At 33.1% G+C, this 17,026-nt stretch overlaps 1 protein-coding gene and 1 pseudogene across 1 annotated transcript; both read right to left on the reverse strand.

Annotated features, from left to right (window-relative positions):
- Positions 1–934: 934 nt before the first annotated feature.
- Positions 935–6,851, reverse strand: LOC131626809 (putative disease resistance protein At3g14460). The gene is made up of 3 exons (XM_058897647.1): positions 2,876–6,851; positions 2,464–2,526; positions 935–1,996 (listed from the first exon to the last, which is right to left on the reverse strand). The coding sequence occupies exon 1, from the start codon at positions 6,660–6,662 to the stop codon at positions 2,889–2,891; it is 3,774 nt and encodes a 1,257-aa protein (XP_058753630.1). The 5' UTR covers positions 6,663–6,851; the 3' UTR covers positions 935–1,996; positions 2,464–2,526; positions 2,876–2,888.
- A 3,946-nt stretch (positions 6,852–10,797) lies between these two features.
- On the reverse strand, positions 10,798–13,229 carry LOC131626822 (uncharacterized; annotated as a pseudogene).
- Positions 13,230–17,026: the final 3,797 nt, after the last annotated feature.

Raw genomic sequence — 17,026 nt, forward strand, 5'->3', positions numbered from 1 at the left:
GATCTCGAGGCCGATTCTACATAAAAATTTTGAGTCCATGCAACTTGAGAAAAGCTCCTGGTCATTCCTGATTGGGAACAACTTACCAAAGCTAGTGAGGAGAAACCTCGTCAGATGCCTGAAAACTAACAAATGTGAAGTAATGATCAAAATGGAGGCTTCAACGACGAAGAAAAGGATAGTGAAACTGAACAAAGATGCTCACAAACCTGAATAGATTCATCTAAAGGTCAACTTAACACGCTTTACTGTTCTACAGGTTTCTAAAAAAAGAAACACGCTATAAGTGGATCCCAAAATACGAATGGATGTTCATGAGGCTAAAAATAACCTCTCTACCCCTATATAGAATAAATGAACAACGGATCAAATCAAAAGGAAGATGTAAACTTGAAATTAACAACCAAATTTTACCTTGAAAACACAGATATAATCCAGTGCACTCGAACGCCCTTGCAGATTAGCGAAACATCTCAATGATGAGAAATGCATTTAATGCACTTGTACCTCACTCCTTTTGCAGTTGCCTCATGACTTTTCACCTCTCTCTACGATCGACCTCAATATCAAGAGATTGAATCTAACTTCAAAACAAATCCCAACCGACAAATTTTGGGGGCAACTTTTTTAAACCGGCCAAAAGCCCAATACAGACAAGACCCAAAATAAAATTCATTAAAATTATCCATTATATATTTAATTGACATTCGGGAAGCATAAGGTACACTTTTTTTCATACTCACACTTTATCCCATTTCTGAAAGAAAAATGCTTATTTGTAAGAAAAAGTGAAAACAAGAAAAGCAAGAATAAACTCCAACCATTCTTTATCACAACCACCCCATGATCCTTATTAAAAAAGAAATTTAATTTATAACAAATTAAAAATTATCCACTAAATTATTGACACATGTACATTCTTGTATTTCTTGTTTAAATTCTTTGGTACTAAATAGCATTTTCTTTAAAAAAAAATCAATTTGAAGCTTTTGGGAAGTCTTTAAAAAATTGAAGGAGATGAGTTGAAAAATTTTCTAAATACATTAATAAATGCTCTTTAAACTCTAAGATCTTCTCAGTCTTGGATCCGGCACCATCTCATCATCTTAAGTTTTAGCCCCTCCAAAAGAAAAAAATAAATAATGCAGCCTCCTATATGTCTCAAGCTATTTTCGTGTAACTATTAAATTATAAATAAAATAAACACAAGCATCTATTCTGATCATACAGTACCATCACCATATACATATGAATATATGATCAATAAGAGAAGTTCACTTAAAAACAAAGAAAAATTGACTTAACATGTTGATGATAATTATTATTTTACATTCAGGTATTAAAAAGTATATAAACATTAATTGTAGAAACCTAATCATTATTGAATAAAAGACCAATTTTTCAAAAATAAGATTTAAGTAACATATAAGACTACATTGTGATTCTCTTTCCTTCAAGCTTTTAATACATTTTAATTTCAAATTCACCAAAATCTATCATTTTAATGTGCCAAAACATTCTAACAAATAGACATTGTCAACATGGACATGGCTAGAAAAGAGAAGATATGTAGTCGGTTATCGCTCCTTGTATGACATTACTGTCACTAGTGCCTTCAAATCCATCTAAACATGTCCTCTAAACAGAACCAGGTTACTAGTTCTGTTGAGTGTGAAGGAACCATAACAGTACACGCATCGACGAATAAAAAGGAACAAGAGTGGCAACAGTGATGGCGTAGTATCTACTGGAATTAACAATGTGAACTTGCTAGTCACCCAAGTTGAGTGCATACCATTTCAAATCACTTCACCATTTAGGGCCAAATTTTTTCATTGAACTAGCTGCGGGACAGAAATCTGCTGAAGACAAATAAGATGCATATTATTAACGTTGTTGTTTCGTATGTCGTGGCCAGCAGTTGCTGTGAAATCAAGTCTGATAGATAATTGCTGCCCATCGTAGTTACTTCAACAATCATCTCCTTTTTCGAATCCTGTAATAAAACCACGAGATGGGAGTAAATAATAGTCGCTTAGAAAAGTGAAGCCAAATGAGTAATGTTAAAGGTTATCAAAGAATAAAAATAACTCAAAATGGTTCCACGCAACATAATGACCAAGCCAACAAATCTTTTAGATGACTTGATGTGGTGTATTGTAAGCCTATGCGAATATTGACATTAACAAAATTTATTGATGACATAATGCGAATATTGAAACAACAAAGTATTTCAGGGACTAAAACAAGTGATGTCATAACACTCATTTTCAGAAAACAGAAAATTTCTACCTCATTTTCTAAATTCTGCAAGATACTAGAAGAGAGACGAGAGTAAATAATAACAACAAATCTACAGAAGAGACAACTCACAAACGATAGATAACTTTTAAAATATAAACTGAGGGAGGGATGGCGAAACACACAATACAGATGTGAAAGTAATTTAGATGAAACTTATACCTTAGATTTCACTGCTGCCATCTTGTTGCAAGCCAGCAATCCCACTTGAAGCCTTTGGCTGATCTGCAAACAGGAGAGATATAAATAAATCGAAAATAAAGACTAAGCCACCAAATCTGGTTGATGAACTGATAAACAACAAAACATCAAGCTGCTGCTTCTCCTTTTCATCTGTGCCTGATCAGTAAAACATTTACTGGATTTGGCAGCAGTCCGTGTATGTGAATTTGGCTTCTCGCAACTGCGAGATTAGGCAGCAGCAGGGGTGACATATAATTTAATACTATAATTAAAAAAATGAGTTAGTGTTACAATATTGTATTTTGATGTTATTATAATTGAAATTGATAATATTAATTGATGATTACATAATAAGAAAGAAACAAAAAAAAGAAGTATTTCAGAGACTCGCCTAGACATGAAACTTATGTGATCAGTTCGTCATCGATAATTATAGCCGGAATGTGAGCAATCTTACGCCACTCCCTCCCTCGCTTCCTCCGCAAACTTGCTTCTAGTAATGGACAACGAGTTATACTTAGTACTAAAAGAGATGAAGGCAATCCTTTTTTTGGCAAAGTCTTAAGTTTGGGAGCGTTAACAATCTCAAGATTTTGGAGATAATCGAGATGTTGAAGCCACTTCCCCTCAAAGCTTGTATCACCAAGACCACAAATGCATAGTGTCACAAGAGATGAAGGTAGAAATGGCCCCATCAGCGTGGTCACTGTATTGTCGTCGTTAATTCGCAACACTGAAAGACAAGTGAGATGCTCCCAAGTTGGCTTAGTATTCCACATGATCCCTCCAACAGAGCCAACAGTCAGTTCTTGCAAACTGCTAGGTAAATCATCTATGACAAAAGATTGAAGATTTGGTAGATTATCAACTTCCATTTCTTGAAGGTTAGTTAGAGTGTGCATCGCTTCTGGTAGTGAAGGAAGCTTCTCACACTTCCACACTGCAAAATAAACAAGGTTTGGAGTGGCCAATCCACCTGGGGGAAATGACTCCAGTTCAGTACAATCCCATATTTTGATGCTTCTAAGAAATGAGAGACACTTCAGTGACGTATCTTCTGCAATTAATATTGATTTCAGATTTTTACAACCCTCAATAAATAGACTCTTCAGTACAGGGAGAGCACCCAAGGCAAATGATGTCATTGAATTGCAGCTATAAGATATTTTCAGTTCCTCAAGCGATGTGTAATTGGACAAGTAATCATGAGGAAGGAACTCTAGATTTTCACAATTACTGATTATGAGAAATTTCAAGGTTTTTGGTAGACCGTTTGATGGAAAAGACATGGAAGATGGAATGCCCTCTATGGTCAGCTGTTGAAGAGAATTCAAAGGGAACATCAGTTGCCTGAATACACGATCAGATAATGGCATTGATTGCACCAGTAAAGGACATTCACTTAACTCAAGTTTAGTTAAGGAAGGAAATTTGTCAGCTATGTTTCCTACAATCAGTTTTGGGCACTTACTAAGCGATAAAGTTTTAAGACTAGGAAACGTTGTAGTCGTACCTCTAATCAAGTCCCATTCCTCCCACTCTTGCATATTCTCAAAGTGTAGATTCTCCAAAGAGGGAAATGGTTGAAATGAAGAACCACCACTTCCATAGAATTCAATACCAATTGTCCCTACTGATTGCATCCCTTCAATAATGAGTTCTTTCAAATTACTCAATTGTCCAAGGGGTGGAAGCCATAGACAATCATTACAATTCGAGATTCTTAAATACACCATGTTTCTAAATGAAGAATCACCCAGCCAATTTGGAAAGTTGATTCCACCATAGCCTTTGATGGTGAGACTTTTCAAATTTGTTGAGGGTTGCAAATGTTCAAGTATAACACTTTTAATTTGTGAATCTGGAAAAGTATTACCATAGTCCCATTCCAAAGCTAATTTGTCTATTAGTTCTTTCATCTTTAAATTGGCTTGATCTACTTCAGAGGGGTCATTAACATTCTGTAGTTGTGAGATGGAAAGTTTTCCATGGAGGTGGGGAAATTTTCCCAACTCTGAAACCTTTAATCCATCATTATGTTTGCTTACAGCGAAGTCAGATAAAGTGTGGAGATTCTCTAGTTTGGCTATTTGTACGGGCATCTCCCTCAATGCAGTGTCACTAACGTCAAGGTGCCGCAGATTAACCAATTTTCCTATGTCCTCTGGCAATTCAGTTAACCTTTTACAGCCTGCCAACAACAAAAACTGCAAATTGTAAAGCTTGCATGTCTCAGAAGGCAATCTTTCAATCTTAGTGTGAGAAAGATTTAAGTACTGCAGGTATAACAAATTTCCAATAGAGTTAGGAACCTCAGTGATACTCTTGTAGTTCGAAAAAGACAAGACGCGTAATTGTTTCATTGTTGGCAGCAAGTCTTCTACTACCTTGTTTGATAGCAAACAAAGAGGCGATTGTTCTTGTAATGGTAATGCTAGAAAGGTACGTAGACTTTTTAATCCATACAACTTATCAAATTTATCATGCGAGTCATATATCCCTCTGTTGTATGATAAGTTATGCACCGCATCATGTAGGTTATGGTCATCCAAATGTATACAATATGGAGATGAAACCTCAATAGCTAAATCATGAAAGACATCGTGCATTTCAAAGGTTGCTTCCTCATCACCAATAGATCGTCGATGTATCAACGATCTTGACACTAGTACATCAAAGTATTCCTCTCCAACTTTTTCTGGATCTGTAGAGTCTGTAGACGATTCTACTAAGCCTTCTGCAATCCACAACTGAACTACCATATTTTTTTCTATGATGGACTTCTTTGGAAAAATTGAAAAATATGCAAAACATCGTTTCAAAGGAGTCGGAAGATAATTGTAGCTCAATTGTAGAAAAGGTTGCACGTCATGATCTGTCAATTCCCAAATGTTACTTTCTAGCACATAATTCCAATAATCTGGGGACAATTTGTTGCGTAGAAAATCCCCAAGTGCCACCGCAAGAAATGGTAACCCGTAACATTTTTTTGCAATTTCTTTGCCAATTTCTTCTAGATTGGACTGTTGTGGATCTTCACATGCTCCAAATGCATTTCTAGCAAGTAAAAACCAGCAATCTTCATTTGTCAAAGGTTTCAAGTAGTGGACAGAAAGAAAAGTTTCCTTGGATAGTGCAATTCTTTCATCCCGTGTTGTGACGATGATCCTGCTTCCCTTTTCCCCAACATTAAATATGTTCATCAAATGTGTCCAATTGACAGATTCCGCACCCCACACATTATCCAATACAAGCAAAAACAAGTTATTGCTAATAATTTTCTTGAACATCAGTAATACAAGATTCGCGTAAAGGTCACCAGGCTCATTTCTCTTTGTGTTAGCAAATTCAATAACTTCCCGATTCACCTCATCATTCCTGATATCCCGTGAATCGATAGAATTAAGAAAGGCTTCCAAAACCTTGAAAACAACAAAATCTTTCGAAACAAGCGCCCACCCTCTCAATCCAAATTTCTCCTTAACTTGCGGATCATTGTAAAGGAGTTTAGCAAGGGCAGTTTTACCAATCCCTCCCATACCTACAATGGAAATCATTCTTACTTTACAATCACCCTCACTAGCATCATCATCTTCTGACAACAAAAAACTTTTAAGTTTGCTTATATCACTATCTCTTCCATAAATAAAATTCTCATCAAGCACATCAGAATTTTCAATTTCCGGAGTTTCGAGCCAAACACCGTTCGAATTGGGAACACCTAATTTACCTTTCTCTCCACTTCCTGAACTCAATAACTCTAATCTTTCAATTGATTTCAGCAATTTCGACTTAATCACTTTATTAAACCGTTTGAAAGGTTTGAAAGGAGAATAAATAGAATATTTTAGCACTTGAGAAAGGGAAGTAGAAGAAGGAGTTAGGGTTTTATACTCTGCTTCCACTTTGCGTCGCAATGCCTCGGTGTTGATTTCGTCGAACAAACTTTCGAGTTCAAAGACAGCATCTCTCACCATATCGAACCATTCGTTGAAAACGGCGTCATCGTTGAGTAGAACTACGATCCTTGTTAATCTTCTTTTCAGCTTTGTCAAGAGTAAGGCGTCGAGCTTCGTCTTCCGGAAGCTGTCGACGAGCTCGGTAGAACCGATCTTGGCTAACAACAGCTTCACGGAATTTGAGAGTGAGAAGAGTTTTTCTCTGTGAATAGCTTCCATTAGTTGCTTAGTTTAGAGGAAGAAGATTAGGTTGAGAAAGAAATGTGAACAAAATGAAAGTGTGAATGTGTAACAAAACTCTGTTGTTTCTTTTTGATTTTTGTAAGATTCTGTTAACGTCTGAAAGTGTGAAAGGAGAGAACGGTTAAGTAGGCTATCGATTGGATAAGAAAAATCTCATGCTACGCCGACTAGTTTATAAATGACAGTTCATAGTTAGATATACTCCTTTCTTTCCATTTTAGGTGTCATTTTAGTGGAAAGATAGTGTTTGAGTTATTTTCTATGTCATACTCTTATTTATTTTTCTTTCTTCAAACTAGTAATATACCCGTGCGTCCGCACGGGTAAGAATTATTTAATAGTGTAAAATTACACTACAAATTAAGAGTTATGTTTATGTATGTTTTTAGAATCTAATTAATTGTGTCCCGTAACACTTCATAAAGTATTTCATTCACATTTTCAACATTAAAGACAAGTGCAAATGAGTGATAACTCAACACCTACTAAATAACAAATTATCTTGAGAGTAAGAATGAATCGGTTATTCAATCATATTACAATGAAAAGTTTGAAATACATATTATTATTTAAAATATGTCATCATTGAAAGGGTCAATTTATGTATATATTTTTGTCTAGATCTAATCGTGTCTAGTGTTACTTTATCAAGTGCAAATTAACATTTACATGTTTTGTTGCTTGGATCTAATTTGTTGTATCCATAACATTAAAGACAACTGCAAAATTATAATGAGTAAGGTGTAATATGATTTTGAAATAGATATTGTAAAAGTCGTAACAAAGCTAAATAATGATCTTATGTAGCAATGAATATATATAGAATTGTTATTTATTTTTGAATTTATATAGATTTGTTAGTTAAAATAAAATAGGTATCATGTTGATAGTGCTCCGTAATAACAATAGAAAATTTGACATTCGAAAATAATTTTGTTTGTCTCAAATAAAGACAATTGTTAATTAAAATAAAATAGATATTTTACTGATAATGCCCCATGAAAAAAATAAAAATTTTGACAATTGAAAATAAAAATTTTGTGTCTCAAATAAATAAAATTATTAATTAAAATAAGAAAGAAATTTCGTTGATAGTGGCCCGTTAGTAAAGTAGAAATTTTGACATTTGAAAATAATTTTTTTAATAATTATGAATATTTTTAATAATCATAAAATAATTATATTTTCGGTTGAGTAAATTTTGACGTGTTCCTCTTCATTTTATTAAAAAAAGATTCAAATTATTAATTTATTTATGTTCAAAAATATAAAAAGGGAAAAAATTAAGGGAGAAAAAATTAAAATGAAAGTGGAAATATTGGAAAGAGAGAGAAATGCAAAAGTGAGACATGTGAAGTGAAGAGAGACAAAGAAAAATCCAATAGTCAATACACTTGGCGGTTGGACATTTGTTTGAAAGGTTGAAATATTAGCTTGATTATGAAAAGACAAAGCAACCCTTTTGGCTTTGTAAATTTTGAATGAGTGAAGGATATTTTGGGTAGAATGGTGACATCTTTCATTAATAGCTAGATTAGATAGTAGATAAATTTATTCATGCACTCTCTTTTTCCAATAACTAAATGAAAAATGTGAGGTGGAGTTAATTCTTCTAAAACGACACTTAAAAAGTATCATACTCTTATTTATTTTTCTTTCTTCAAATAAATTCATTTAACACTCTCTTTTTCTAATAACTAAATGAAAAATGTGAGGTGGAGTTAATTCTTTTAAAACGACACTTAAAAAAGAACGGAGAGAGTAATAATCTTAAATATAATAGAACAGTTTTAACTGCCGCATTATTTAAACTAGATGTCTTTTTAAAATAATTTTATGTATTCATCCTTTAAAATAAAATTATTTTAAAATCAAAAAAGAAAAAAGTAATAATCTATATAATTGATATAACATTGAGAGAGAAAAAAAATGCTTTTTTGAGTTATTTATATTTTGACGTATTTATTTCAATAAAAATGCTATTCCCTCCGGCCTTATTTATAAGCAAAGATTCTCTTTTTAGGTTCATTGAATAATGAATGTATGTTGTCTGTTATGTAGACTAGATACATTCATTATTCAATGAACCTAAAAAGAGCATTTTTGCTTATAAATCAGGCCGGAGTAGTATGTTTTAATGATGAAAGTAGAGTTGTCAAATGGGTCGGTCCAGTAGGCCAATGTGTTTAAATGGGCTGCTCCGGCCTAACCCATTTCGGTCCGGTAGGTCAATGTGCTTAAATGAGTTGACCCGACCCAATTATTTAATAGGCCACATTTAATCCGACCCATTTTTCAAAGGCCCGTGCGGTCCGGGCCAGCCCGACCCATATTTCAATGTTATAGTTTTAATTTTATAAAAAGAATATAATGGATAAATACAACACAACATAAGTAGAGAGTTATCATAAACGTATATAAGTGATGTTTAAAATATTTATCTATATATATATATATATATATATATATATATATATATATATATATATATATATATATATATATATATACCACAAAATCATCCATGTAAAAGTACAAAGTAATTTAATATTATCACCAATACTTATCAAATTTTCTCTCCATCTCACAATTATTTCCTTGACAACATCATCTTGAAAATATATCTTCATCCTCTTTAACATTTCTTTAATACTTGAAAACACATTGATGAAATCATATCTTATCTCAATCTTTCTCCCCAAAAATTTACCAAAATCTTTTTTTAATGGGTCAGCCCAAAGCCCGCTTGGTCCGGCCTAGTCCAACCCATAAAAAAAATAGGCCTGGTGGGCTGACTCAAAAAAATAGGGTCGTATTTTATTAAAGTATTTTACAGTCTAATCCGCGCTAAATTGTTAGATTTATGGGTCGGCCCGATAGGCCGAGTCCATTTTGCTCTAGATAAAAGCATTGATCTGAATTGTCGAGGGTCTGGATTTGATTTTTATCATGGGCTAAAATTTTGTTTACTTGTTTAAATTATTTAACGATTTGAATTTTTTTTATTCCATCTTTCATTGCCATGTCTGAGTTATAAATATTTTTAATAGAAATTTGACGTCATACAAAAATCAATTTTTTTATAATATTCAAGAATTATTTATAAAAAAATACAAAAACTAAAACTAAAATCTCACTAACTTACATGAACGAGTTATCTATTTAAATCAAATGATAATTTAATTTGCTTCTTATTAATAATTAATAAATTTGTGTAAATATAAATCAGTACATGAGTACATCACAGTATAGCGGTAAAAATGGACTAATCCATATGGGCCAGCCTATCAGACTCGAAAAATCATAGGGCTTGGGCCTTTAAATTAGAGCCTATATTTTTCAGGTCTTTTTAGCCCAACCCTAAATATCCTGCTATCCATTATAGTTAGTCGATATGGGCTATGGGTAGCCTATTAGACCCGCATAATTATAAAATTTAAAAAATTTAAAAAATATATATTAATATTTATATAGTTTACTCCAAAATATCTTATTGATTTTTCTCTCCTCACTAAATTTTATCTCTATTCTATTAGATCTTTCACTTTTAAATATAATACATTAATATAATTAACATTCTTGCATTATATTATATTAGTTTTTCCCTTATTTTAAACATTCAAGTGTTATTTTATACAATTTAGACATATTGTATTTAAAAACACATTATAGTATTTATAAGAGATAATATAATACTTAAAAATGTATTATGTTTAAAATACTATAATTTTTAATTTTATTTATAATAAATATTATGGAGTTTTTTATTTTATCTTTTTTAAATTAAAAAGCCCGTTTAGGGCCGGGTAGCCCGAAGCCCATCTAGGGCCGGGTAGCCCGAATCCCATCTAGGGCCGGACTCGGGTAGTAATTCTCGAACTCATATTAAACCGGATCTTTTTGTCCCAATCCAAAAAAGTCCAGGGCCCATCAGGGCCGGCCCGTTTAGAGTCGGGCAGTGGCAGAACCAGATAAAAAATGTTGGGATGGCCGCTAACGAAAAATAAAGATTATAAATAAAATGTAAATAGAATTTTAAATAAAAAAATATAAGTTAAAATATATTTAAAGTTAATCATCAAAAAAATAAATTACATGACTTAATAGTACCTTAAAATAATACTCTACGCGTTCCGAGTGACTTGAAATCATCAATAATAGACTCAGAACTAATGCTTGCACTAATCTCCCTTTCAATATACACTGTCATGTTATCTCCTAGAAACCCATCATCCATCTTGTTTCTCAATTTGGTTTTGATAATTTTCATTGCTGAAAAAGACCTCTCAATTGTGGTCGTAGAAACGGGAAGAGTCATGATAAGACGAAGTAGTCTATCAATCAAGAAGTAAGTTTCATCTTGTCCAGATGCAACCAAACATGAACATAATTCTTGAATAGTTGATAAATTATTCAAGTTTGATGCTTGACGAGCAACATAAAGAAAATGTTGGAGTTGAAATTGCAAATTATTCTTCTCTTGATCACTAAAATCCATAGAATAATATTTTTCAACTAAAGAACAAACAATATCAATGCTAAAAGTTTTATAGCCATCTTTAGGAGACAAAGCACAAGAAAGGATTAACAAATCCATTGCTTGCTCACTAAATCTGCTATTCAACTTTTGTAACTGTTTGTCAATGGTAGTGAAAAAGATTTCAACTTTAAGGTAATGTTGAATTGTGACTTGATTCTCTTCAAGACGGGAGCGTCCAAATCTTGTTGTTGAATGAACATCATTAAGATCAGGAATCTCAATACCATGTTTTAACAAAAAGATCTCACTTTAGTAAACAACATATCCCAACCATTTTCTCTGAAGTCTTGAATAAAACTCTTCGTTGAACTAACCAAGTGCATAGAATTAACTGCATCTTGATTTTGATTTGTAAGACTTGAAAAAGCATATCTGTTATCCCCATAATTTCTTTCATCAAGTGCAAAATAAATATAAAATCGAATGCCTTCAAGTAATTATAACAACTATCAGCATCCCCACGTGTAGCATAACTTCCTCTTTCTTTTGCAATTTTTTTTAAAACTGAACAAGTTGCTTCGTACATGTTTATCAAGCTACAAATAGAATTGTAATGCGATCTCCAACGAGTATCTCCCGCTCGTTTCAAAGTACCAACTTGATTTACACCTTTACCACTTACAATCTCATCAATCTCTAACAAATATGAAATTTCTTCTGATTGGGCAGCTTGTAACTCATCATGGCGCTTTGTAGAGGAACAAACAACATTGACAAAAAAAATTAACTTATCAAAGAATTGATGAATTGTTTTTACCTCTCTTGATGATGTAACTAACGCAAGTTGCAATCGATGAGCAAAACAATGAACATAGTATGCATAAGGGCAATCCTTCATAAAGAGTGCTTGTAAACCATTCCATTCTCCTCTCATGTTGCTAGCAGCATCATACCCTTGGTCGCGGATGTTAGAAACATCAAGGTTATGTTGAGAAAGTATATCATATATTGCTTCCTTAAGAGTTAAAGATGTGGGGTCTTTAACATGTGCCACATCAAAAAAACCGCTCTTGTATTAAACCAACTTTATCGACAAATCTTAATACAAGAGCCATTTTTTCCTTTTTTGACTCGTCACGAGCTTCATCGACAACGATACAAAATTTGGAATCACAAATTTCCTCACGAATATGCTTTTTCACCCTATTAGAAAGAATTTGCAAGAGCTCTTTTTGAATTTGATGTGAAGTATACTTGCAATTTCGTGGAGCATTTTTCAACACAACTTTTGCAATTTCATCATTGTAAGATGCTAAAAGTTTTAACAACTCAAGAAAGTTTCCTTGAGTTCTTGAATTGTTAGTTTCATCGTGACCCCTAAAAGCACAAGCTTGAAGCGTTAACCAACGAACGGTGTCAATTGAAGTCTTGAGACGTAGCCGGTTATTCATTCTTTGACTCAAACTTTGCACTTGAATAACATTTCGAATATGACCATCTTGATTCAACAAGTCTTGACAAGATTTCATTGCATTGTTGTGTGGTGAGCAAGGATCCTTCCCTATGTGTTTAAGAAAGGAACAATGTTTTCCATTCCTAACTTTCTTCCAAGTTCTAAAACCCGTAGAAATGAAGACATGTGATCCAGGACGCCCACTTGGTTTTTTGCTAAATAGGTAACATGGTAAGCAATATGCAACATCTTCAGATGGTGAATATTCTAACCATGAGGGAAATATGCTAAACCAAGTGTGTTGAAACCTTCTTGGATGATCCTCGCTTCCGGACAAAGGATAACTTTTTAAATGAATTTGATATGGACCCCATTTTAGATAAGCTCTTTGTATTGCATCCACTTGATTTGGTGGATATTGCCAAATCGGAGGACGTTTTCCAGAATCGCGTTCCAAAGAATTTTCAAAACCATGATACTCTTTAATTGTTGGATTCTCAAAATTATGATGCTCTTCAATTGTCGGGATTACAATTTCTTCATCTCTCTCTTCTCTTTCAATTTCACATGCTTTCCTCTTAAAAAAAGAATCAATCTTTCTATTATTCATCTTTAATTTTCCTATAATATCAATCCAAAAATCAATTTAGAGAACATATATAAATTAAAAGAGAACATGACAGTAGAAGTAGTAGAAGCAGGCAATAGAATAGAAGAAGCAGCAGCTTAATCATACTTTTTTTAAATAATCAATTAATCAATAAAAAGATATAATGTGAACAAAAATATGATAACACTAATTTCTTCTTAACCAAATTCAAGTTGCTGCATACTTTAATACACACATTCTTTCTATGAAAAGAATTTCAACTATTGCAAAGAGAGATTATTTTCATTCACTAATACAAACAAAAGAGTATACCACTAAAACCAAGTAGAAAATATTCATTAAAAAATGGGGCAATATAATAATCTATAATCCATATCGAAAATGTTGTTAATTTAATTGATTAAAAATTGAAAAAATCATATTGTATTTCTCAGAGCACCGCCACTGCAATAAGTTAAAAGGATACAATATGCTATAACCCACACACAACTATAAACTTTTGGAAGAAGAACCCCAAAAAATAAACAAGCAATCACTCTAAGAAGAAAAGAAAACTCATTCATTTTACTATTACCTGTTAGATTAGATGAATCAAAGATGCAATCAAACTCTTCCGACTGTCGCACTGTTTCGGTTCCGAGTTCCGACGGTGGCACCACTCACTCACGGCGGAAGAGAAAGGAAAGGTGAAACTGTAAAAAGTGGAAACTTTTTTATCTTCTGAATTTTCTAACCTATGTGTGATTTCAAATAAGGACAGAAAATAAATTTGGATTTTATTTAAGGGGAATTTCGTATTTTCCAGTATCTAATTTTTTTAATAAAAAAAATTAAAAGGGGTGGCCGTGGCCTTCCCGTGTCCCCCCCCCCCCCCCCCCCCCTCCCAACCCCACCCCCCAAAAAATAAACAAGCAATCACTCTAAGAAGAAAATAAAACTCATTCATTTTACTATTACCTGTTAGATTAGATGAATCAAATATGCAATCAAACTCTTCCGACTGTCGCTTTGTTTCGGTTCCGAGTTTCGACAGTGGCACCACACACGCACGACGGAAGAGAAAGGAAAGGTGAAACTGTAAAAAGTGGAAACTTTTTATCTTCTGAATTTTCTAACCTATGTGTGATTTCAAATAAGGGCAGAAAATAAATTTGGATTTTATTTAAGGGCAATTTCGTATTTTCCAGTATCTAATTTTTTAATAAAAAAAATTAAAAGGGGTGGTCGTGGCTGCAACCATCATTCGATCTCTAAACAATGTGTCACCTCCAAATTTCTTCTTGAAATTAGCATATAGATGCCTAAGGCAAAACCTGTGTTCATATATGGGTATTCCTCTTCAAAAACTTGCACAAGTCCCTACAACAACGAGTGTTAATGAAATCAAGCATATATGAATGAATTCAGGCATACAAAAATGAAATCAGGCATACATAAGGATAATTATGCACACATTTTGTTAGTCAGAAACAAAGTACTATATATTATCTCCAATATCTTCAAGAAGTGGCTTAACAAACCAGATCCAAGAGTCCTTTGTTTCATTTTCTACCACTCCAAAAGCAATAGGTAAATACTAATCATTGGGATCCCTTCCAACAGCAATCAACAATATTCCATCATACTTGGTCTTTAAGTGGAAGCTATCTAAACCTATAAAGGGTCTACAACCTTTTGTCAATGGTTTTTTTGTTCTATTAAATCACATGTAACATCTTTCAAACCTTGGATCTAAGCCTGGTCCAAGTCTATAAGTGTTCAACTTAAACGTGTTTCCTCTTGAAGCCTTCCTCAATCCAGCTCCATATGACCATAATAGATCATATTGCTTACTTGAATCACCTTCTACAATTTCTCTAGCAATCTGCCTAGTTTTGAAAGCTCTGCAACCATTTTTCTCAGCTTCAAACTTCAACCTTACATTAGACACTACTTCATTTAACTTCATCTTATTATTGTTTTTCAAATTGTCCACAGTCATTTTAGCAACCCATTCATCCTTAACACTCTTGTTGAAGAATTGTCTGCCACGCTTATGTTTATGAAACAAAGTCTTAATCTTGAATGATGTGCTCCTTAGAACCATGTTGCAAAAAACAATGTAGTTACAAAGCTTTTTATGCCTACATACAACCTTGCACCTCGAGACATCATTTTTGGCACATATCACCTCCCTATCATTTAAAACATTGTACTATAATATAGCTTTCTTGAAATGCTTCAGAGAGGAAAAATCCATACCAACCTTAAATGTGAATTCCTTTGTCATTGGTTCTTCCTCATTAAACCTAATCAATACAGGCATGTCATAACAACTATCTTCATCTGCTTCATTATCAAGTTCATTTGTTATGTAGTTTTCTTCTATGACATGCTCCTTTTCCATTTCTGATGTCACAAAACTAATGAAGGTTTGTTGTCTGTGTGCAGCACCATCAACATCATTCCTACTATTATCACCTTCACCAAACCCTTCATCAACTCCTTCACCAAAATATTCATCAAAATCATGCATTATCTCTTCTTCATTGTCTTCAAACTGTATACCATTGATAGTTTCATCACTTAATTCACTGCACTGATCATCATTCTTATCATACTCAAGACTTTGTTACCCCTTGTTTTTCTCTCTTAACCTCTCCATATATGTCAACTCACCAGTAGATGGTTTGGCTTAAATATAGATTTCAACATCACACTCGTTCTTCTCAGGAAACAAAGATAGCATTGATGCATCCCCATCATTTCTTAATGGTTTCAAATCTTTCTCTATACTGCTACCTTCTTGTTTCCTTCATATCTTAAGTTGAGGTCTTTTATAAAGACACCCTTAGTGAAAAAAAACAACCTTAAACAAGTCCATCTCCTAGAAATTACACGTATGTTAGGGTTAATTTCGTAAACATTTCACATAATTACAACTAATAAGTCAATAAAATAGCAACTGAATATTAAATATTCAGTCAATGTGGAACCCTACAGATGACAGACAAAGTCACATTATTATATGGTCTTTTTAGATATATAAGAACACTGTGGGACATAGAAAAAGGAAATAACTCTTAAATAAGGAAAAAAGTAAGACATGTGGGGAAAATCTGTCTGTAAAACAAAACACTTAGGACCACAACTTTCAATGACCACAATAATTTTGAGCAATTTTATGTTCTTCAGCCTTCGTATGCTTCGATTTTGTTAACCTCAAGCTTCATTCTCGACAATTTCACTTGATGAAGCTTCGTTCACCAAAACACGAGAAGCAACTTTATCAACTTTAGGGTTTGCCTTTCACGGACCACTCCAAGAAAGTGAAACATATGGTTTACTCATTTAAAGCACACGTGTACTTTTTTTTTTAATTTTAGTTTTTAAAATTTTTGTCACAACATATCAACTTCCATTACTCATAACTAATGCCAGGGACCGGAAATGCATACGGAATATCTTTGGGGGACGATTCTTTAACCAAAAAAATTATATGGACTAAAAATAAAAATAGAAAATTTTATAGGGACTAAAAGCATATTTAACTCTTGATTCAAATATCTAATGAAATCAATGTTTTTAAGCCATTGAATTACATTTTAAAGACTCTGATTTAATAATGAACAAATAAATAAAAAGCATAATAACTTAATAATTTAAATAAATTGTGAGAATTTGTCTGTGGTCACTATTTGAGGGTAGGAAATCTATTTCCCCTTTGTAGAAGCCTTAGGGTGGCGCCCAAACAAATAGTGAGGTCTTATCAATATTAATATATATTTGAATATGTATTTTCTAATTAATAAATAACA

Source organism: Vicia villosa, unplaced genomic scaffold (assembly GCF_029867415.1).
Source record: "Vicia villosa cultivar HV-30 ecotype Madison, WI unplaced genomic scaffold, Vvil1.0 ctg.000325F_1_1, whole genome shotgun sequence".
Taxonomy (NCBI): domain Eukaryota; kingdom Viridiplantae; phylum Streptophyta; class Magnoliopsida; order Fabales; family Fabaceae; genus Vicia; species Vicia villosa.

Excerpts from the sequence above, each read along its gene's own strand:
- LOC131626809 (XM_058897647.1), bottom strand. The coding sequence starts at position 6,662 with ATGGAAGCTATTCACAGAGAAAAACTCTTCTCACTCTCAAATTCCGTG.